General features: G+C 42.4%; 2 protein-coding genes across 4 annotated transcripts in view; one reads left to right on the top strand and one right to left on the bottom strand.

Annotated features, from left to right (window-relative positions):
- LOC118416894 (neuronal pentraxin receptor-like) overlaps positions 1 to 24244 on the top strand; it is a 626618-nt gene that overhangs the window by 458603 nt on the left and 143771 nt on the right. The window lies entirely within an intron of this gene.
- On the bottom strand, positions 4755 to 24075 carry LOC118416892 (guanine nucleotide-binding protein G(i) subunit alpha). 2 transcript variants are annotated; one of them, XM_035822173.1, is made up of 8 exons: positions 23704 to 24073; positions 22718 to 22760; positions 16590 to 16731; positions 14789 to 14946; positions 14422 to 14550; positions 13745 to 13874; positions 9692 to 9845; positions 4755 to 8872 (listed from the first exon to the last, which is right to left on the bottom strand). In XM_035822173.1, the coding sequence occupies exons 1-8, from the start codon at positions 23819 to 23821 to the stop codon at positions 8682 to 8684; spliced, it is 1065 nt and encodes a 354-aa protein (XP_035678066.1). In that variant the 5' UTR covers positions 23822 to 24073; the 3' UTR covers positions 4755 to 8681. The 2 variants fall into 2 exon arrangements, with proteins under 2 accessions (XP_035678066.1, XP_035678067.1); XM_035822174.1 differs by lacking the exon at positions 13745 to 13874 and adding an exon at positions 12559 to 12688 and having other exon boundaries at positions 8599 to 8872; positions 23704 to 24075.

Here is a 24244-nt window from a genome sequence, read left to right as displayed (position 1 = left end):
GTACCAGACTGGATGAAATATTTCGAACGCTATTTCGAATTTCTTAAGCTTTTCCCAGTTTTGCAAAAGAAACATTCATGGTGTGGAATAGGATATTTCAAGCGTTTCTAAAAAAATTGAAACAGCATTTTACCAATTTATTTACCATTTTTTAAAATCATTTTGGTAACATGTTGTAAATGGGTTCGCGGGCAGGGAAGATATTATATATCAACATTAAAATGAGCAACAAGATATTCGTGCTGACGGTCACAATTCCTTATTCAATACAATAGTAATGTAAGGTATCGAACTGTTGCAGTAGCGCTCAGTTCATGTGTATATAGAGTTCAGTTTGTGGCTAGTCCGCGTTAGCCGCCCACTGGCTTCACCCCGGGATGGGGGAAGCCAGTCTCTGAAGGCTTAGATCAGGAGTTTCAGTCCGAATTTCTTGCAAAGGTGTTCTCTCCTGGATTCAAGGGTGGGTACTCCGAGTTGAGTGAGGAACGCATAGATAAAAGAGAAGGAACGCATAGATGTTTCAAAATTCTTGCAAATGGAGAGCTTATGTGTGCCACCTTCAGATTGTTTCTAAAATGTTTCAAAGAATATTTAAATTTTGATAAATGTAGAACTATTGTATCTTGAATATTCTTTTATATTCTTCAAATATACCCAACTTATTACAAATATTGTTTGGAAATCTTTCTTTGCGGTGTATGCATCTATGGCTCTCCACAAGAACCAACCTGACTCTAGCAGAGAAATAAAAAAAATATACACAAACATACAATAGGTATTACTTTCATTAGGTCAAAAACCCAGCTCTACCATTTGCCAAATGTTACAAATGCTATTTCTAGACATGTCTAAAAAAAGAGAAGGAATCGCATACATGATTCAAAATTATTGTAAACAGAGCTGTTGTATCACCTTCCGAATGTTTCTAAAATATTTAAAAGAATTTTAAGAGATTCAACTCTTAATACTTTTTAGAAATGTATACCTATTGTGGCTTGAATATTCTTTTACATTCTTCAAATAGATCCTAAGTTATTACAAATAATGGTTAACCCCCCCCCCCTGACATGCAATGGACTCTAGCTTCACAATCATTCTCATTTGTAACCTACAAAAGGAAAAGGAAGACGAGGTAAGCCGAAGCTCGACTTCATTGAGACCTTGAAGTCCCTGATGAAGGATAAAAAGAAGTCTGGTTCGTTCAGGAGCTTCACCAAAGTAAAGTGAATAAGTAATTATGTTAAGAAGAGACTCAAGTGAAATTAAATAAGTAACTATTTCCAACAGACGGCACAAATCCGGGAGGACCAAGCGGCCGCCGTGCTCTCTGTAGCTTCATCCGCTCCCACCGCTACTACTTGGCGGCCGGCATTGCCGTGCTGCTGGGCCTAGTCGCTGTCGGGCTCGCCCCTCTGACCTTCATCAATAAAAAGGTGAACACTTTGCTGTGTAGAATACTATATTATTCTCCTTTCCTCGACAGCAGTTTTTCCTCGTGTCGCACAAGAATATTTAGATTTTCAATCCTTCTTCTGTAGTTTGTCATGTTTACAAGTCTGACATCCTGAATCGTCTTTAGGAAATATCGGAACTGTCTGTCACCTTTGACGCCTTGAAGTGCGACCTGGACAACATATCCCAACTTTCTATCGCCTTGAAACGCGACCTGGACATCCAGCAAAACATGTATGCCGCCTTGGAGAAGCGTCTTCACGAGATGAGCAAGACGCCAGGCAAGTTGGAATGACTTCAGAAACTCTCGATTGAAAAAGACAGCATGTTTTTCTTTCAATTAACTTCTTTTCAATTCTTGTGGTACCGGTGCAGAAAATTCAGGTCCAGGTCCGGTTCAGGTCCATGATTCAGAACCCCATTTCGCTTCAAAGAAAATCTGCCTTTGTGGAGTATTCGACTCCCACTGGCGTTTTAAAATCCAACTGCCTTTGTACTATTGACTGTACAACTTGGTAGAAATGACTATAGAGTCTACTCTACTTCGCTCTTATTTTCCTCGACCCGTAAGCCCCAAAACGTGTGAATGCCTGATCATATAATCTATTCTTTTTCCAAAAGGTCCAACATCTGGTCCGTCGATTTTTTTCAGGTCCGTTTTTTCTGGACCGGTCCGATAAGAAAAACAGGTTTTGTACCGGTACACCGTACCGGTACCCACCTCTGATTCTTGTATAACATGATTTCTTTACATAGTTAGTAATATTAGTTGTACTTTATCAGGACCTCCCGGAGAAAAGGGAGTCATGGGACCAGTTGGCACTCCGGGAGAAAAGGGAGCCATGGGGTCAGCTGGCCCTCCGGGAGAAAAGGGAGCCATGGGACCAGCTGGTCTTCCCGGAGAAAAGAGAACCATGGGCCCACCTGGCCCTGTGGGAAAGGACAGGGCGACTGGACTAGCTGGGCCCCGAGGGCTGAAGGGACCCGTCGGGCCGCCCGGTCCAGTTGGGCCCCGAGGGCTGAAGGGACCCGTCGGGCCGCCCGGTCCAACAGGGATGTCCCAGTCTCCAAGCCCTGCCGGACCGGCTAAGGCACTCATTCCGACACGTGACAAGAGCTGTATGTGTAATTATTTAGCAATTTCATTTCTCTGCCAGCTTTTGTACATTTGCTGTAGTCGGCTCCTTAATACGCGTGAATTTACTGCAAAAGATAGGTGTTCTGAAATAAAGTAAGATGATACAGAATAATGATGATTCGGAAGATCACTAATTCTACAGAAATGTTTTCTAATTATGTAAGAAAAGCAGTAAATATTCGTCCTAAATATTCTTCCTTTAAATTTTTTTAATGCAAACTTTTCTTACAGTATCATGCTCCGAAGATTACAAAATGTGGCGTGGAATCTGCTACAAGGTGATCAACACAGTGAAGACCTTCAGCGATGCGGCCACGGCCTGTCGTGAAGACGGCGGCACCCTCGCCATGCCCCGAGACGCCGAGACCAACGACTTCTTGGTCTCCTTGTCCAAGTCCGTGAGCGACAGGTGGTACTTCTGGATCGGTCTGCACCGTCAGCGCGCAGAGGGAAAGTTTGAGTGGATGGACGGTTCTGCACTTGGTGACTACAGCTCGTGGGCTCCGGGAGAACCTTCTCATTTTTATGGCATTGCTGACTGCGTTTCTTACTCCGCACATCGGAAAGGCAAGTGGTCCAGCTGGCCCTGTAACAGGAAGTATTGCTTCATCTGCCAAGTCGCTCCAGGTATGTCATGCAAATCTAAAGCTATCATTGATATAAATCCATCAAATGATTTGTAACTGCTGTAGTCCACATTTGACACACTCATTCAACCGGTCTCTTTCACTGACTTACTCACTCTCATTCAGTCACTGTTATACGCTCAGTCGCGCACGCACTAAGGGTCACTAACCCGCTCACTCACTAATCAATCACTCGCTGTTTTATTTGTGAAACTCGCAAACTAAAATCAAGGGGACTGCTGTAGAATATCCTTGGGGGAAATGTTGGTCCTATACATCGTTTTGAATCTTATCAAAGTGTCGTTTCTCTTTTCAGCACGAAACTAAGCGGGAGGCCGGATTCCCGCCACCTGCATCCGCCGCAAAACATCACAGCTACAACTGGGCAGCTGCAGTTCCGTCAGCGGGAGCCAGGAGCAATTCTAGCGATATTTAATATCACTGGAGTTTTGTCCAGTTCATTCTTGTCAAGTGAGAATCTAGCACAGAAAATGTTAAGGAAGAGCTATCCTGTCACCCTGATGAAGTGGTTCAGTAGCGGAATATCAACCTTTTATAATCATTTAAAAGAAGCTTTCCCATTGTTATTATTCCTTTGGTAGAAATAGCTTTTGTTTGTCAAATCGGTCCTGTCGCCTGATGACTTCGATCCGACTCAAACACCTGTAACTTATGTACTCACTTCTGCTCGGTACAGAAATTACCTTCCAGAATTCATCGTGCTCCTTTCAAGTTACGGCGGAACAGACGTGTTTCTGCATCACCCCTACACAGTTCTCCCTCACGATGCGTCCATACTCTTCACACACACAAAGAAACAACAACACAAGTGTTTTTGGTCAAATCGGTCCTGTCGCCTGATGACTTCGATCCGACTCAAACACCTGTAACTTATGTACTCACTTCTGCTCGGTACAGAAATAACCTTTCAGAATCCATCGCGCTCCTTTCAAGTTACGGCGGAACAGACGTGTTTAACAGAAGTGAGCAATGTCAGAGGTTGCTGAATTAAATCTTGATGAAAATTTGACAAACACTCAACGTCATGTCTTCAGTGTAATTTTTTATAAACCTCACAATTCAGCTCCTGGCTGCCAAGAGTAGTCGACCCTTCCAATATCAACATAAAAACGCAAAATGCACGTCTTCATTGGCATTATCTTTTAAAAGTTTACCGATTCGATTTAACTTTACATTTCAATTTACTTTCAATACTTCTTATGTTATACTTGTGCACTTATGTTGACTTAATCTATTAGATTTTTCTGTACAGTAGAAGCCGCTTAATTGCACGGTCTATTTGCCAGTGAATTTCGGGCAATTATCCAACTGGTGCAATAATGCGAAGATATCTAGCTGGACCACACCGGTTTGGGATTTGGGGGTTCCGTGCAGTTAACAGAAGTGTGAGTTAATCCGTTGTGCAATAAATGGGCTTCTACTGTAATCTTAAACGGACTCCAGGAAGAATAGATTTTGCGTGTACTAGTACATTGTAAAGTTTAATGGAGATCAAAATAAACAAACGAGTTCCAAGCTTGGTTTTACTGTCTTTTATTACAATATGTGAGGAAAACATCCAACTTTGCCAGACCCGCTCCAGTCCTCGCTATGCGAGCTGCTCTAATTACAGTCAACACCAGTGCAATGATTCTCAATATTTTCTCTTCAACTCAAAAAACTTCAGCAGTTCCCCGCGAACCACTGAACTGCGCTGGAGCAGCCGCCAGGGATTAACACTGATTGTAAAATGACGACTACCAGAATGTCACGGATGTCCTCCACTAATATCTTACAGATTACCATACAAAGTGGTCATTTTACACTTCATACAACAGCTCGCCTCTACAGACGGGACGGGGGAAGACACAGGCTAACAACTCATCACAGTTCTGCCGCCGGACAACACAAGAGGTTACAGTGTGGGTACAGGATATCGGGTCCCTTCTCAGGCGGGAATGTTCAATTCATTTCAATAAATAATAACTAATAATATCAACAATTTTACCAGAAGTGGCTACACACAAGTTGTTACAATTGTACAGCTGATTATTACTAAGATGTTTCCATTTTGATACACACAGCAGCGGACATGTGGTACTCAGTAAGGGCACTCTGAAGTTAATTACACGGGTTAAGTCAAGGTGGGCAGTACATTTCGTGGGGAGAAACACAGAAATTCTCACTCCTGTGTTGACCTTAACGGCACCAATCTTGGGCATGCCTTAAGATGATGTCGAAGGTCAGAGAAGTGTCTTAACTCTGCAACACACAGGACAGCAATGGACAAAATCTTCGCGAAGAAGTCTTATATTTTTCTTACAAGGAGCACATTCCTCCCCCCCACCAATGTTGTACAAACTACACCAGCTTTAATACAGCGATGTCGTCTCACGTGAAATAAACAAGAAGTCGTCCTTCAAGTGCTGCATTTCTTACAAGCAGTGCAGAAACGTCAGTCAACAATGTCTTCCAGCATGTGAGAAAGTCTTGAGCACAAATAAGCCTATATTACAAGCTTCCATGGCGACAGACGTCAGGTCATACAACTGTTTCTACTCATCACCATGGTCACAAACTCCACATTTCAAATCTAAATCAATACAATTTGTTACTTATTCAGTTTCATAATATGTTAACGCCCAGTTTTATATTCCCCCATTGACGTTAACTACTGGTGAAACACGGAGTTACGAAGATCGATTGGTTAAAATCATCGTTTTTTGAAATTTCTGGAGTGTTTCCAAACCATAGGTGACCAAAGAAGTAGGAGTTGCACAGGTTAGTTTGTCTGTGGGTAGGGTGGGCTGACAGAATTTCACCAGCTGAACAATCTTACAAACTTACAACCAGTGTAAAATATTCTATCACAAGACAGAATATGGCATTTTTCCGAGGGTTCCCAACATTAAACTCGCTGGGTTAGAAAAATGATTCAAATGCCACACGCCGCTTCATTGGCTCCATATTTTGACATACAAAAATCGTACTTATGACATCGCCAAAACAGAACGTTGGGAGGAAGATTGGAATCTGTTTCTATTTACCTCACAACTGTGTTAATCAGGGTTCTCTCTGCCTTTTCTCTCATGCTGTTCTTCTAGTTTTGCATTCTCATTTTAAACCTGGGAAACAACAAATTAAATTGGCCCTACCCAGGGGAGGGATACTGTAAATGCAGTTAAGTTTGCGGGAATTTAATTTTGCGGTAGCGGGGAAAAGGACTTTTTTCATTAGTTTTAATTTTGCGGTAACACCATAGACTGCAGTCTAATACCATAATAGAAAAATGTTTGCGGTGGTTTTAAGTTCGCGGTGAAGTGGCCACAGAGAAAACCGCGAACATTAATCCACCGCTAAAATTTCTGCATTTACAGTATTTTATGAGAAAACCAGTGGAGAGGTGTCACATGTGGCAAGTTTTTTTTTTTTTATAATATCATATCTAAAATTATCTAAGACCAGTTCCAAACAACAAAAGCCCTTCCCAAATCAGGTACAGCTCAATTTTCCGAATTCATGTTCATTTCAAGGGTAGTTCTAGTGACAGCATTGATTCATGTCAATCAAAATAGCAAAATATAGTCTTCACAATGCCTGGTGTTAATTAACTACACTTGGTCTTACAACACATAAGTAATTAATTGTTTCCAAAATATATTATCAAAAATATGACAACACTACATCAATTGATACATGTCTGACAATATAATCTACATACATCATATGGTAGTTTTTCTTTCAGACAATTTCGTCGATGTCAAATTTCATAATGAGAAACTCATCACAGACTTCACAATCAGTCACTCTTCATATTTTAAACATTTTTGTTGTATATTTTTTACCTTGGTCCGAGTCTGGCGGGTGTTAAAGATGGCGTGCCACGGAAATGTTTGGTCCAACTACAAACGAACTAAACGGCAGGAGGAATGGTTGTTACTGAACAAGGTCCCTACAAAAATTAGTCACCTAAACAATCCGTGCCACCCAAATTGTCCGGGTGACACGTTCAGAGTGCTACATGCCGACCTCAGCATGTTTGTCCTGTATCAGGTTACCAGCTTTACTTCTGTCGTAGGAAGGAACGTGGCTGTAGAGAAGCTCGACTGTAAAGACTGTAAAGACTTCGAACGCAAAGTAAAACTAGACTTGTTACCAACACCACATATACAGCGCACAAAACAGAGACAGCTATACTTATCCATACCAGTGTGCGTAAAAAAACAACCTGTTTCATAAATGAAGACTTGTGCAACCTTTATTAAATGTTCCCGAATGGTTTGGTCCAAATCAGAAGGTGATGCGGATATCTAACTGGAATGTGTAGTGTTAAGGTTCTAAGCTAAATTTTCTTCCTGCCTAGTTTTGTTACTTAACAAAAGGAGAGAATGCTGCAAAGTGGTTGTTACAAGGAATACTTTTGTTACCTGCAAGTTTTACTTGCAACTTTGATACAATTTCTGGAATTACAGGAGACACTAATCTCCTCCTAGAGCAACACAAGCTTAAGTAGTTTTTTAATCATGTAAATTCATATACTTATTTCAACAGCAAATGTGACAAAATTTGGATTCATCATACCCAGCCTGAATTCCTATCACTCTGCAAGATTTCTATTTTGAACATTTGACTGAGAAAGATTTCAGGGGTGCGCTATGAAAGTTGTTGTGGCACGTCATTGTTAACAAGCCTTAACGAGCGTCAATTATCCCATTCTTTGCCGCCGACCTCTAAGGCAACATTGACATCGACACGAGTAAGTACGCTTCTACCACGGAACCACCGCCTCGACTATTGGAACGACCTTGGAAGTTTCTATTCGACCTTGGAACACATTTTCTACCCGTCAACATAAAACAACATCTGGAGAATTACGCCCCCAAATTTTCAGGACAGGCGCTTACAACGAGAGCCCGGACGGAGGTCACAACCAAATCGCCGGGGGTCCTGATTTGGGCTACCAACAATGGTCCAGGCAGGATTAGACAATAACCTGTTAGTTGGGCAGTTCCAGAAGACAACATAAGCAGACATTTTCACTGTTGGGAGTTCGGTACCGGCGGGGCTTATTTACAGGAAGACTACAAAATGCTAAACATTTTGGCATCATTCGGACAAAATAAGAATCATAAAACTTAAGTAAGCCTAACATTAGCTATTTAGACAGCATTGACATTGGATTGTTTGAAGTACTGAGTCCATTTAGGTTTTCAGAAAAAAAAAAAAAAGTGGAAAAAACAATTTTTGAGAAAAATTGGAACAAAATGGAGCATTATCTCCATTAGGGTTTCTGGAAACAAGTATAATAACATATAATAATGTCTCTATAAGAGAACATAACGTATTCAAATTGCGGTGAACGATTGGGACCCAACAAGCTAGTTACAAGTCGCCCCGGGGTGGGAAGTGAAAGCACAGAAAAGTGAAAGTACAGGAGAAGAACAGACTTAAGAAGCAGGGAGAGTCTAGAAGAGGCCGCAGTCCTTGAGGTTGTTCTTGATGATGACGTCGGTGACGGCGTCGAAGACGAACTGGATGTTGTTGGTGTCGGTGGCGCAGGTGAAGTGGGTGTAGATCTCCTTCGTCTCTTTCCTCTTGTTCAGGTCCTCGAACTGCATCTGGATGTAGGCAGCTGCCTCCTCGTACGTGTTTGATCCTGGGAGACAAACAAAACTGTTGTTACAGCCTTGTGTTACAACTCTAACCCCACAGGTCTTCGAATTGCATCTGGATGTAGGCAGCAGCCTCTTCGTATGTGTTAGATCCTGGGAGACAAACAACAAAACTGTTACAACTCTAACCTCACAGCTGGGTCCTCATTTTACAACTCTAGCCTCTTCGTACGTGTTCGATCCTGGAGACAAGAAACAAAACTCTCGTTACAGCTTCTAAATACAACCTCGTGTTACAACTCTAACCTCACAGGTCCTCGAACTGCATCTGGATGTAGGCAGCTGCCTCTTCGTACGTGTTCGATCCTGGGGGACAAGAAACAGTCGTTAGCACCTCATGTTACAACTCTAACCTCCTTGTATGTGTTCGATCCTGGGAGTGCACACGCAAAACAGCGTCAGCTTAACACACAGTGGTAACACATACTTCCAGTTCGTTTTCAGACAAGCTTGAGTGGCAGTGATTACTTCCTTCATAAGTTGAAGCCCTCCAAGATCTCCTGTTGGCTAAAGATGATTTTAGGAAGGCTGGCAAGCAAGCTAGGTACAGGTTTTCCCATCTACCTGTGTTCTCAGATAAGAAGACACTTCCAGATGTACCCATGTACTCTGGGTAAGACTCCATAAGACATTCTTTTGTACTCGGGACATTCTAAGGCGTACCTGTGTGAGACACTTTAAGACGTACCTGTGTAAGACACTTTAGGACATACATGTGTAACACACACTAAGACATACCTGTGTAAGACACATTAAGATGTACCTGTGTAAGACATTCCTGTGTAAGACACATTAAGACATACCTGTGTACTCTGGGTAGCAGATGGTGAGGGGGGACTTGGTGATCTTCTCCTCGAACAGGTCCTTCTTGTTGAGGAAGAGGATGATGGACGTCTCCGTGAACCACTTGTTGTTACAGATGGAGTCGAACAGCTTCATGCTCTCGTGCATCCGGTTCTGTGGGAGGGAAACGGACGGCACAATCTCACAATCAGCGCAATTCAGAAACTACACATCTCACAATCAGCGCAATTCAGAAACTACATGTCGCACAAACATGCATCTCACAATCAGCGCAATTCAGAAACTACACATCTCACAAACATGCATCTCACTTCCACGAATAGTTTCCTCAGGTTGATACGTGGCTGAATAAAGAGACTATTGTTTTCACAACCTTAGCTGTATTTCCACCAACGCTTCAGTGGTCGCCTGTCACCTTCCTCTGGGCAATTCTGACTGGTTCACACCTACAGCTATGTATATATTTTACGTTTGGGACTGCATCTGTAAGCAGCGCCGCCTATCGCTGCAGTACTGTAGCTGTACGTGAACCAGCCAGAATTACCATGCAGAAAATGGCAGATATTGGAGAAAGTGACAGTCACCAATACGTAGGTGGAAATAAAAAGCAAGGGTTGTGAGAAAAAGGGTCTCTTTATTCAGTACATCTCAATCACACACACAGGAAAACAGCAGATTTAACCCTCCCTTGCCGCCTAACCCTGTCACCGGGACAGATCTGGTGCTGGAAACCTACCACGGTAGGAAGAGGGTTAAATCTGGGGGAGGGTCAGAACAGAACATCCCACAGGACCAAATATGTCAACAGTTTCATCTGGTTCCAGGGTAAATCATGGGAAAACCAAGTTCTTTCTACACAACCAGAGAGATCACACATAGCCAATGTTTGGTGACCATCTGTCTTGTTATCAACTCTCTGACTGTATACAAAGTACTTAATTTGTTACCCAGCTGGAGTTTGGTATACTTTAATTTAGGTGCAGTTCATAGCTGTTAAAACCTGCCCGCAGCTTTTGATTTACAATCACAATTTCGATTCGTCAACTGTGAAAATGATGGGAGTCATGCTGTCTTTATAATTAAGCCAAAAAAGTCCCTTGTTGCATAATTTATGATTTAAGAAAATGCATGCTTTACTGCTACAGTACTGCATGACAAAGCATGTGGTTAGACTTGTAAGGGGAAAGACACCACTGTTCCTGACACATGAGCAGGGCTCTAGCCAGCTCGACATTTTTTTCCGTCAGCCAATTCCCATTGTCGCGAAAACACTATTCCAGGAGTTAGAAAGACTGAAACGAGACCTTGAAAAACTGGTTTTTAATCAGATTATCGTATGCGAAAGGGCACCGACACACATCGTCAACAATCATAACAATAGCAAAACAAACAGTGTGTGGCTTTTACGGCCGTGGACAGCGTCCCCAAGCCGCCTGTAGCTTCCACCAAGAATTTTTGTCTGTCAAGGTTGACAGATTGGTTTTAAAATTTTTCCATCACGCGCAGCAAATTTCCGTCAATTGACGGAAAAACGGACGCTGGCTAGAGCCCTGCATATGTAGTTCCTGACCAGTGCTGTCTCCAGGACCGGGCCCTCTGTTCTTGCTTGTTGGGACGGATATAAATTTAATCAAATCCCCAAAATCTGAACTCCAGTACACAAAATTGATGAAAATATGTTTCCAGAAGCTTAAAATGACAGATTTTACAGGGACAATCCACAACATGGACTCCCAAACAATGAGAGGGACGGAAAAACATCTAAAGCAGGAGACAGCCCTGCTACTGATACATCTTGTTACAGAGAGATTACAGCTAAAAGAGACATGTGACGTGCAATGTTTGTACAATAATCATGCAGTCAGTCAGATATCACCAGTTATAATCATAAGTACGGCAGGGCTCAAAACACTTTGTTACTTCTACACAAACATTCCATCATTGATTCAGTGCATGAATGATCTAAAAATGATTTTGGTACTTTTTCTGCAGATTGCAGGATGGTATTTTGAGCCCTACGGTAGGTGGAAATGTAATCACAGAAATAGTCAAAACGAAGCAAAAACACCATTTGGAATGGACACACAAATATTCCTGCGTTTCAAAACTGTTGCCGGCAGCACCTGAGAAGCATACAAGGCTGACAAACGCATCAGTAAACAACAAACATGCATATCATAACACCTGTGAGGCCCCAAGGTCAAGAGACAGTCAAACAGATGGCAGAAAGCAGCAGAAGAGGACATCATACAAATGGCATAATTTTCTTGCTAACTCAACAACACATGTCATAACATCAACAGAGAAAGAACAGTCATGTAAATGCTGCATACGAATTAGTCTTTATCAATCTACTGATCTCTACTTACCAAAAACAGTCTTCAACGCTACAGAAGAACACTACTATTTGGTTAGAATGTTGGACCAGCACGAGAAAGTCAGTCACAGTTTTGAACCAATCGTATATGGGGATGCTGCAAACTCCCAGGCACCTCTGGCCTCTCGGCATCACCTTTGCCACACGATCCAACATGGCGGAGAGAATTTCAGGCGACTAACGTTCCCGTGCTGGACCGACCTTTAACCCTAGGAGTGGTTAAGAGTTGACCCGAGGAAGCCCCATGCGTTTAAGCACAGCAAACAGCACTGCGAGAGGCAGGACAGAGTTAGTCAGGTGGAGGTGGGGGGAAGGTCGCCATGCACCCTGAGTAGAGCCCCCCCCCCCCCCTCCTGTAGCTCTACCTAAAGCACCTGTAGGTTAGTCTGAAGCCTGCAGAGGCTGCGGAGAGACAGGAGACGTAAGGGAACTGCGAGGGGAGACCCCGCCACAGGGAACTGTGGGGGGAGACCCCGTCAGTCTACCCACCACTTCCTCGTCTTCTTGCAGGACAAGGTCATACGCGCTCAGGGCAACACAATATATAATGGCCGTCACGCCCTCAAAACAGTGGATCCATTTCTTTCGCTCTGACCTCTGACCCCCGACATCCACCATTCTGTGGGAGTAATCGATACATGACTTCAGCACGTCACATGACACGTCACATGACTCACATCCACTCACGCGCTTCCATGGGCAAGCCAACGCCTACAAGGGCACGGGGTAGCACAACTTTCACCAAGGTCACGATGGCCGAAGTCTTCGACCTTGTTCTGAGTGAAGAGTTCTGGGATTCCCGTGTTCCGTTACTGATATGCCTCAGGAGATTTGTTTTCTATTTTCTGCAAAAATTGTCCAATCAGTTCTTATTTGGGTTATTTCAATTCATTTCAGGGAATTTTGCACAATGAAACAGAGAAAATAGAATTTCACCCATTTTAAGTAGAAAGCTAAGAAAATCTCGTAAGAAGCAGGATTTCTGGTAAGATTCATATAAATAAGCAGGTAACGACCTTCAGCTGTGTCTGACAAGGTCATGCCAGAACAGGAGGACCATGAACAGTGTGGCCTTGCCTGTAAGACGCCTCCTTTAGCGAGCGCTGATTGCTTCACTTGTCTGATGATTGTACCACTGAAGTGCTGCTATAATTGCAGGTAATTTTGGATCTAATCTACATGTAGATGCATTCTTTATGCAGCTGAATTGCTGATAGGTATTCAAAAGGTTTCTTTAGAAATGCATGCTTTTCTGACTGTCGCAGGAATACAATGTGCTTCTTACGAAGTGAACAAATATTATGGCTATTTTAAGCCTGCGTAGGATAGTAGCCATTATAAACAATAAATTTCAAACATTTCTTCTCCTGTGGAAAAGAATAATTTTGTTCCTAACTATCTGGGTATTTACATACTTTAATAAAAGGGCCAAACATTGCTTGAATGAAAAGCTTTGCAGATGTGTTGGGGTTGGACGACAAGGACTCTGTGCCATGAGAATTCACATTCATGTTGTTGGGTACCGAAAGGGAACACGGGTAGCACCGAGCCGAATGAATTCATAACCAAGCTGCCCTGTCTGTGCGTAAGTTTCCCCGCCCGTGCACCTGTTGGCTTGCCCGCAGAGCCACGGTCCAACCAACCACGAACATCTAGAAGGTCTAACGCGACCCACCGTTTCCTCATCCTCGGCCAATACCAGATCATACGCGCTCAGAGCCACGCAGAAAATTATCGCCGTGACCCCCTCGAAACAGTGGATCCATTTTTTACGTTCTGATCGCTGCCCGCCAACATCGAACATTCTACGGCAGGGGTGAACGAGAGCGGTAATTTAGAGAAACTTTTCACACAAATAAACATGCAATTTCACAAGTTTCTACAAGGAAAAACATGGATTCAGCAAACGTTTTACAACAGACATGTGAACTTCCAATGCACTGTATAATCGACAATCATTGAATAAAGGTAACGGTGCCTTACATGTGCTGTTATACTGCTATAACTGGTGGGCTATTTGTGAAAGGTTTTGGTCATTTGTGCACAAGTTTTCCTCTTTTACTTACTATTGTTTTATTGAAAATATTGCAATTATTGTTGCATGCACATTCAGACATTAAATCATTACAGCTATGATGAATGTGAATAGCTCTACCTTTTTTTTACAGATCCCAAAAAACTATAATTACGCTTTTCTTATACTGACATAGACTAAGGCCACACCAATAAAGTAAGGTAGTTTTTGGTTTATAAGAAATAAACAACGCTTTCCCTGTTTCTTATCCTTTGCTTTTTGACCTGTCCAAGAGCCTAAGAAACGACTGGTGTGGCCTAAGACTTGTGCGGACTTACTTGAAGTGCAGGTCCTTGAAGGTGAAGTGCGTCTCGACGATGCCGGTCGTCTTGACACGCGTTCTGAGCACGTCTTGTTGCGTGGGCACGTACCCGCCCGCGGCCAGCCGATCCAGGCTGTTCAGGTAACTGCAGGGACAGGGGTTCTCATTTTTCATACATAAAAATAACAAAACATCTTACAATCAAAATATCAATTATACAAAAGAAATAAGTATGATTACAGACAAGGTTTTATCTTTTTCTGAAACTCAGGCCATGAGTTTGTTGTATGGACTATATGGTTAATCTTTTGGGAACCCCAAACTGATGCGAGGATGCCAATAAAAACACAAACAACAGGGAGGTGTCAGCAGCTGTTACTCACTATGAGGCCGAGTCGTTGAGCTGGTACTCTCTGGACCGCCCGAAGCAGGCCTGCACGCCTCCGTCTGCCCACAGCCTCTTCATGATGCCCGCCAGCTCCGGCGTCATCTCACCTTCCTCCGCTGTACTCGCTAGGGCGAACAGCTGCCGCGCGTCGTCCTGGCAACAACACAAACATGTCAACAAACAAACAGCTGCAGCGTGTCGTCCGGGTAACAACACAAATATGTCAACAAACAAACAGCTGCCGCGTGTCGTCCGGGTAACAACACAAACATGTCAACAAACAAACAAACAGCTCCGGCGTCATCTCACCCTCCTCTGTACTCGCTAGGGCGAACAGCTGCCGCGCATCGTCCTGGAAACAACATAAACAAGTCAACAAACAAACAAACAGCTGCCGCACGTCGTCCTGGCAACAACACAAATATGTCAACAAACAAACAGCTGCCGCGCATCGTCCTGGTAACAGCACAAACATGTCAACAAACAAACAAACAGCTCCGGCGTCATCTCGCCCTCCTCTGTACTCGCTAGGGCGAACAGCTGCCACATGTCGTCCTGGTAACATCACAAACATGTCAACAAACAAACAAACAGTTGTGGGTTATTGGGAATCTGCTGCCAGTTGTAATGTACATGTACGCTATATCAGTTTATCCCTATCAAAGCTAGTCACACAACAGCAGATATCCACAGATTTTCCCCTGCCAGCCCCAAAACAATGTGTATGTTATGCCCAGTGTCCGAGTTTTATGTGTACTAGTAATTTTGTTACTCCTGGAAGAGTATAACTGTCACAGTTATAAGCTGTCAACAGCTAATAAAATTGATAAAACAATAAACAACCAAGGACATCATTAAAGCCAAGCTAGTATCAATTTTGCACTGCTGCATAATGCATGACAGATGCCATGGTATTAGATATGGATTAATCCTGGGATTAACACACAGCTTAGGATAAATCCTGCTCACATCGTTGGGATTTTATATCATCGTCCAGGATATAAAAAAACCTTGGGCAAAATCCTAACTACTGATCAACAAGGAATGGTTTTGAGGCCAAACAGATCTGAGTACATTAATGTCATAGCACATGTAGATAGATTGCACTTAAAAATCATTCAACAAATCTCCCATTTCCAGATTGTTTTTTTCTTTCAGACAAACACACGGAAGTCTGTCTCGCGTCCTGTCGAGAATGCTAATGGCTATCAGAGCTCTATACAAACATCATAACAATAGCATAGAAAACTTTGATAAAGATTGTTATCCTTTTCCATGAAATTAATGAAGGTATTTGATGCACGCCGTGCCTCACGTGTTGCCATAGTAACGGGTGTGGTCGGGAGGACAGCGAGGTCGATGCTGTATGTATGCATAACCTGACATTTTCAGTGTGTACACAACCTAAATCCATGGATCCTACATCAACTTCACACACCCCAACATGTGGGAACTGGCACATATACTATAGCTATTACAGTCATGCATACAGCCTACAGGCTTCCAACAACTACATCCTAGTTAATATACTACTTTCTGTGGTCATGTACATATAGGGTAATATCAATAATGTCATAGTTCTCCTAGTAACCATTTAAATTTCAATTCTTCATATCAATGCAATTTAGGCTACTAATTATATTTCAGTACATACACACACACACATATATATGTATACTATTGTAGGTGGTCTTTACCAAAAAGAACATGCAACTTACAACAGAACAAAAACTGAACACATTTGATGTAAAAACATCCAATTCGCAATTCTAGGAAAGTAACAGGACAGTACGTACGGCTCTGTCTGTGTGTCCGAAGTCGATCTTGAGCGTCCCCATGGCGCGAATAATGGCGATGAGAGATTGGATCGTGTTGCTGTACACCACGGCCTTGTACTGCATACACTCCTCTTCTGAGTACCCGTCTTCGTGGATAATTCTGTAACATGGGGAACCATGGGTTAGTTACAGGTGAACACCCACGGGTTACTACACACCCAGCCTTGTACTGCATACACTCCTCTTCTGAGTACCCGTCTTCATGGATAATTCTGTAACATGGGGAACCATGGGTTAGTTACTGGTGAAGACCCACGGGTTACTACACACCCAGCCTTGTACTGCATACACTCCTCTTCTGAGTACCCGTCTTCGTGGATAATTCTGTAACATGGGGAACCATGGGTTAGTTACTGGTGAAGACCCACGGGTTACTACACACCCAGCCTTGTACTGCATACACTCCTCTTCTGAGTACCCGTCTTCATGGATAATTCTGTAACATGGGGAACCATGGGTTAGTTACAGGTACACCCACGGGTTACTACACACCCAGCCTTGTACTGCATACACTCCTCTTCTGATGAGTACCCGTCTTCGTGGATAATTCTGTAACATGGGGAACCATGGGTTAGTTACAGGTAAACACCCACGGGTTACTACACACCCAGCCTTGTACTGCATACACTCCTCTTCTGAGAATCTGAGTACCCGTCTTCATTTGTAACACGGTGAGGTATGGGTAAGTTCCACTTACAGGTAAAAAATACACCCTCCATGGGTTAGTTACAATACAAGTAAGGAATACACTTCTTTTCTGAGTCTTCATGTATAACACTATTAATATTTATTTAGTTACAACTTACACAAGTAAAAAATACAGTACCCATTTTTCTTTTCTGTTAATTTTTTTTTTGTGTCATTGCACAGAAATTCAGTACCCTGAGCAAATGTGGAGTCTCCCTGGTATAAGACCCCACATGTGTACCCCAGCTGGCCCCATGCACACAGTCAACACTTCAGCACACAAAAATGTACACGTTACTGTAAGGACTCTGCAGATAGGGTAGCTTTACAATTGCAATTTGTAACGACTCGCACACTTGTAAGTTGTAGGGCAACAGAAAAACATGATTTTCGAGACCACTTGTATATAGTAATAAACTCAAGGTAAAGTTACACAAGACATACAGGCACATGGAGGTGGACACTAAGCATGGGACTACATTGTATATATTATACATGTATAAAATTTGTCTTTTTTTCTCACATCTCAAAGTTTTTTCCTCAAGCTTGAAGGAGGGTATACTGACCACACGGTTACATGAGCTTGTAATTTCATCAGATCACAGTGCAGAGAAAGGCAATGTCACATCGCTACAGGAAATCTTTACTAACGAAGTTACCGTGTGACCGAGCAACACTCAGGATCTGACATGATCTCAGTGTGGATGACTCCTACCACTATATACAAATACAACCCCTGGAGGTTTCTCACCAGGGTTTTTCACACTTTGGGGGCATCTACAAAAAGGGAAGTGCGCTAAAGTGAGGGCATCATCTCTCTGAAAATTTTCACACTAATGAGTTAAAAATAACTCTCAGAAGCACTGTTTCCCTGCATTTTGAGGGCCAGATTTTATGCAATAAAAGTTTTATCAAAACCAACATTTTTAGTGTAGCTTGCAGCTGTAGTTGTGCTGCCCTGATGAGTTTGATATTAAAGCTCTGATTTAATCATTCATAAGGCCACACCAATTTAATTTCTCGGTTCACGGATTCGCTCGCTCCTATTTTTTGGGGAAAAAAATAAAAATTACCACTCAGCAAATTTTTACCATTAATGAAACCATTCACCAACTTTCTGGTGTAGCAAATTGGCCTTTATATCATAAACTCCTTAAAATGTGGGTATCATTATAGCAGTTATATTTTTCATTCATGAAGAATGGGACAAACATAAAAACTGACACTACTTTTGTTATTTTCAACGAACAGGTGCTGTTATTGTGCAGTGATAGTGTTTTTGTACTTTTTTAAAGCTGAAAACTTTTTCTTCTTTATGTTCTGGATTAGCCCTTACCTTTACCCCAACGATTTTACGATTTTTATTTTTATTTCGCCCTTTCGCTCCATATTTTTTATGAAAAAATCCGTGAACCAAGAAATTAAATTGGTGTGACCTAACGGACGTCAGCAGATCATAGCATCTGCATCAAGCTGCTATAAGAGAGATTTAAGCAGATTAAGGAAATGATTTTTTGTACTTATAGTATATTTAGACAAGTGAAAGGAAATGACATTTCATACTATATTTGGAAATAAAAAATGGTCATTCAGCAACCTGAGGGTGAGAAGCAGTTTCAGGTTGCTGATTATACGTACAGCAGTGCTGCAAGTGGTACAACATGGCTTTGTTATGTAGGACAGGTTTTTAGCTTACTCACTGCTCTTCTCCATGTATTAACTTACCTCAGTTCATACATGTATATGGGGATAGGGCATGCTGTAAATTGATATCTTTTCAAGATTTAATTTCTCAGTTGGAGTGGAAAGACTGTTTTTACCTTGTTTCATATTTGTGGTCAAAGCAATATTGCAGCACAGAACATATCTTCACTGTGTAACGATTTCACGAACATAAAACCATTCCGAATATTTCCGACCAATGCGACCATTTCCCAAACCATATCCAGTTGCTTGAATAACTACTTTTTGGCGTATCTTATTAATACTAGTACTTGCATGTCTAATCTACATCTACGCATTCCGAATATTTCCAGATACACAACAAAGGTGGGAGTTACCGTGGAAACAGAGGTGGGAGTTACCGTGGAAACAGAAGGTGTCTGCACAGCTCAGTGCCCTGAGAAGCAGCTGGGGGCAGCTATTAGATTTCCCATCGTAAAAAATTTTCTTTATTTTTTATCCCCTCGGGTGGGTATGCTGGCTTTAGTATTGCTCTTTTAATTACAGGCCTATAACGAGGTTATTTTTACTTTGTGTTATTGGGCAGCCAAATTATGGCTAAAGTAAAGAATGAGGTTGTTAAATTTTGGGATGGTTCTGCATTCAGGGGTGGAAATAGGGTTAATGAGCACAGTTTGACGATTCTGCTTTACTGTTGCAGAACTGCATGACGTTAAACGGCCATGCCCCGTAACTATATAGGACAGCCTGCCAGTAACACTTACTAACACTGTAACAGTTCATCCTGCATGGCCAGGCCCCACAACTATGTAGAACAGCCTGCCAGTAACAGTTTATCCTGCACAGACAGGCCCCCACAACTATGTAGAACAGCCTGCCAGTAACAGTTTATCCTGCACAGACAGGCTCCCATTACTATGTAGAACAGCCTGTCAGTAACAGTTTATCCTGCACAGACAGGCCCCCACAACTATGTAGAACAGCCTGCCAGTAACAGTTTCTCCTGCATGGACAGGCCCCCACAACTATGTAGAACAGCCTGCTGCCAGTAACAGTTTATCCTGCAAAGACAGGCTCCCATAACTATGTAGAACAGCCTGCCAGTAACAGTTTATCCTGCATGGCCAGGCCCCCTGCCATGAACTGTTCCCAGCTAATATCCACGCTCAGAAGAAGCTAAGCGATGCACGGACAAGGGAGAGGTTCTCACAGGGGTGTGTTCTACTGAACAATATTCAGGTACAGGGCTCTGAGTTCATTTTTGGGATAAGGTGCACTGGTGAACTCAACCTTAAGATTTAGATGCACAGAAAATTTTTGGGTGCACAACATAATTCTATGGATAATTTAAAACTTTAATAAAAAATGAAATGTTAATCAGCGTGCAAAATACCACTTGCACATTGCAACCACTTTTTGCTTGGTGCAACTTACTTCTAAACTCAGGTTGCACAGGGTGCAACTTACATTATGAACAATAAAGGTTTTAAAACTTTTTCTCATACACAGATTTCAACAATTTTTTGTTTTTTTTTACTGATGTAAAATAGTACTGTAGTGACTATAGGTGCATTTGTACACCAACAGCCAAAAATGAGTTACACAAAGGACCCTCAGTATGTCCAGTCCTGAGGTATAAACTATAATATCCATCCTGACTTCAACTTGAACTTGCCTTGTGAGGATGTTGGACTGACGAACACTCAGCGCTTTCCTTGGGGGTACGGTCAGGACCATGAAAATGTGAAAATAACGATGCTAACATCACAAATTAATTGGATCCCTGTCCAATAAATGTTTTTCTATTTCTCTTTATCATGTTCTCCCAGCGGGACTATTTGGAGCAATCCTGCCTGATCAAACGCTGATGGGAGACCCTAATAACCTGGTTTTGACTGGATCACGATTCTGTTGTGATGCTTGCATCCGTCGACTGTAAATTCATCTGGGGGATTCACTTTTATGGTAGGGGGTATTCAAAGAGCTTTAAGTCAAAAGACTTCTGTAGTTCAGTCAGTACAATGGAAATGTACACCCCCAGAGTCATAAATTTGCAGTGAATTGCTCACTGTAAAAATAAAACGCCAGCATTTCAACATGAACCTTTGCTGCGGCCCGTGGCAAACAGAAGCTGAACAGGAGAAAGCCACCTGTACAGCCTTTTGTGTGTCCGTTCCACAGCATAGCAGAGGGACAGTCCACACAGAACAACCACAATAACGTTAACAACCCATCCACACAAGTTTCCCCCAATGGCTAATGATGCTATTGTCATTGCGTGTTTGTGTCTACAGCCCAGCAGACACATAAGTCATAACAATATCTGTAACGTCCTCTACACGGAAACTTCCACTAATGATTCTCCGGGGACCAGTTAGAGAAGCTGTCACCTGCGCGCTGACGTCAGGCAGGGTTCAGGAGACGTGTGTGGTTCGTGAGGGGACAAACACGCACACAACCTCAGCGACAGGTGGGGATCAGCTCTTACTCTGTTCTTTTCTTTCTGCGACTGAAGACTAATCAGTAATCGTCTATTTTAATCTATAAAACTTGCAACAATATTCGCAGGAAATCTATACAAGAATTGTCATAGAAAGACATGTTTACCACACATGCACTGTGTGCCAAAACAAGTTGCATGTGTGCCAAAACAAGTTGGAACAAAATGAAATGGGAACAACTTCAACTTCAAGTATTGGGCTTATAATTCCTACTTCCAATAATTTGAGATTCACAATGTTTATTGAGTAATCTATATATTGCAAACCTTCATCGACGTGTCATTGGATAGAGTCATCTGATATCTGGGGAACAGGGCAACTAACACTAGACTAGAGGACACCAGTTCAAATATCAAATACAACAGGACCGAGGACATACTTCTTCCCAACACGTGTTACATGGTAAATTAGTCATACACGTGTATATACAGACCCTGACCTCTCACTGCAAATATTGTTGTCGATGATATGATGTTAATATATACTCCACTTTTAGATGATATGTAAGTTGTCCTACACCATGTACATATAAATGTTCTATTTTAATATGTATTGTTTATGTGTTTGTCAGCAGGGCTAGCCCTTTGTAATAGCCATAGGCTAGTTGGGCAGCCCTGGCTGTGTGTTCGTTGCAGCCAAACCAATAAATAAATAAATAAATAAATAAACACGTGTTACTCCAGTCTGGAATAAACTCCTAATAGGGACCCGTCTCCAGCAAGTCAGAGTAGGAGTTCAACTTCAAGGCAAGACTGGTGCAAGACTGGAAGCATCATCCAGACCAATACGAGTACTGCTTTAAAGTTTAACTAAATACTGCTACCACCATCGCAGCTACTAGGGCAGACTCATTACTTAGAAGGAGGGTATTTACTGTTCAAGGTTAAGATTTTCAATGTCAGAAACACAACCAACACGAATATGTTGAGCTAGGCTGACGGGGAACAGGTTTTCTGCTCAGGAAAACTTGCGCTGGAAAAAAATGGAGGTGCTAGAAACATGTCAGAAAATGTAAAGGTTTCTGAGGCAGGAAAATGTGACCCCATGATAATGATTTTATATCTGTGTGTCAACTGTCCAACTAAGGATGGCCTAAAATTATAAAGGATGGCCTCTCTATCCGAGACCAAAAGGTGCACGAACTAGAGGTCATCAGCCTCAACCTGGGACCAGTGGAAATGTTGGCAACAGAGAAAATAACAATAAAATACTCACTTCATTTGTTTTACAATTGTGCTCTTCCCAGATTCACCAGCACCTGCAACAAACAAACAAACAAACAAACCATTAGCGTCTGAACAGAATCACCATAAGAGGTATGTAACAGGTACTAGTAATGCTACAGGTGAGATGCTAGTTGTTACATGTAGTGTGTGACACAAAGCTAAAAATTACAAACACGGATGATCAAAGGACTACCTCAGGCATGAATACAAGTGTCCAAGTACTGGGGAATGATTATGTATTCCTTGGTAGTTTGTATATACATTTTTCTTCCCATTTCATTTGGTTATATTTATCTAAAATGTAATGTTTACATTCATAACAATCAACTTGGATGTTTTCCTCCCATTAAATAAACATTTAATCAACCACTACCAACCGTTAAGTGATGTTATACAGCTCTACATGTGAGGCATATACTATATAGTCTGCCGTGTGACTCTGAATAACGTATTTTACACATTTTAACTGTAACATGTAACTAACAGGTATGACATCATGGGTACATAAACTAAATTCTATATAACCATCAAAACTGGACACGTCAGTCCAGAACACCAACTACCGACAGTCTGATAACGTCAAGACGTTGAGCTAAGGTGTTGACATGTTTAAGACGCCCTGAGGTGTGTTTTGTTTAACGTCTTCAGACGACTCTAACCGTAAGACTCCTGTACGCCCGGGGGCAAACATCCAACATGGCGGCCACAATTCAAATTCAGCCTCCATATTGAGGTCCATATAAGGATGTGCCGAAAGGTTTCCTTCTAAGGAGCCGTAGTTACGGCCTGGTTTAAGTACAGGTGTGAAAGGGGAGGGACCGAGACTTGTTTTGTCTCACACCAAAACCTCTCTTGGCTTCCACACACTGGTGAGAAACGTTGGGAAATTATAATAACACATGTAGCGGTACGTTTCATCCAACGGCCCATAGTTACCCCTCCCGCCCCTAGGCTGGTAAAACCAGGGTTCCTTACCCAGCAGCAGCAGTTTGACCTCTCTAGCCGCCTTCTCGCCGTCCGCTCGCAGGTTTTTGTCGATCATTTTGGACCGCTCGGCCGCAGCCTTGTCCTCGGCACTGATGGCACAGCCCATCCCGACAGTCGTCACCCAACGGCCTCTCCAAGCGTTTCACACGGCTCTGCGCCCTTCCCTGGTCTCCCTGACAGCTCTGCTCACCACGGAAATATGGCAGGAGATCCCCGGCTGAATCCTGGCGTGTCTGTGACAGTTTTGAGGAGATTTTAGAGATAAAATCGTTGATAATCGCGATATCACCACACCCGTTTGTCCATTCTCTCCACTGAACCACCGACAGGCATGACGGGAAACAGGCACAGGACCCGGATGTACATCGGTAAAGCAGTTTTCCCAAATATGTAAATTAGTATTCTAACCATTTGAAATGAAAATAATAATTCATCTATTGAATAATCAAATCAGTTCCCGTTACCTACATACGATATAAGAAAACAACATAGATAGGAAGGATTTAAAGGATAAGTAGGCAATTTATAA

This window comes from Branchiostoma floridae, chromosome 5 (genome assembly GCF_000003815.2).
Source record: "Branchiostoma floridae strain S238N-H82 chromosome 5, Bfl_VNyyK, whole genome shotgun sequence".
Classification (NCBI taxonomy): Eukaryota; Metazoa; Chordata; class Leptocardii; order Amphioxiformes; family Branchiostomatidae; genus Branchiostoma; species Branchiostoma floridae.
The sequence above is the reverse complement of the archived record's forward strand: the minus strand, read 5'-3'. Positions and strand labels throughout refer to the sequence as shown.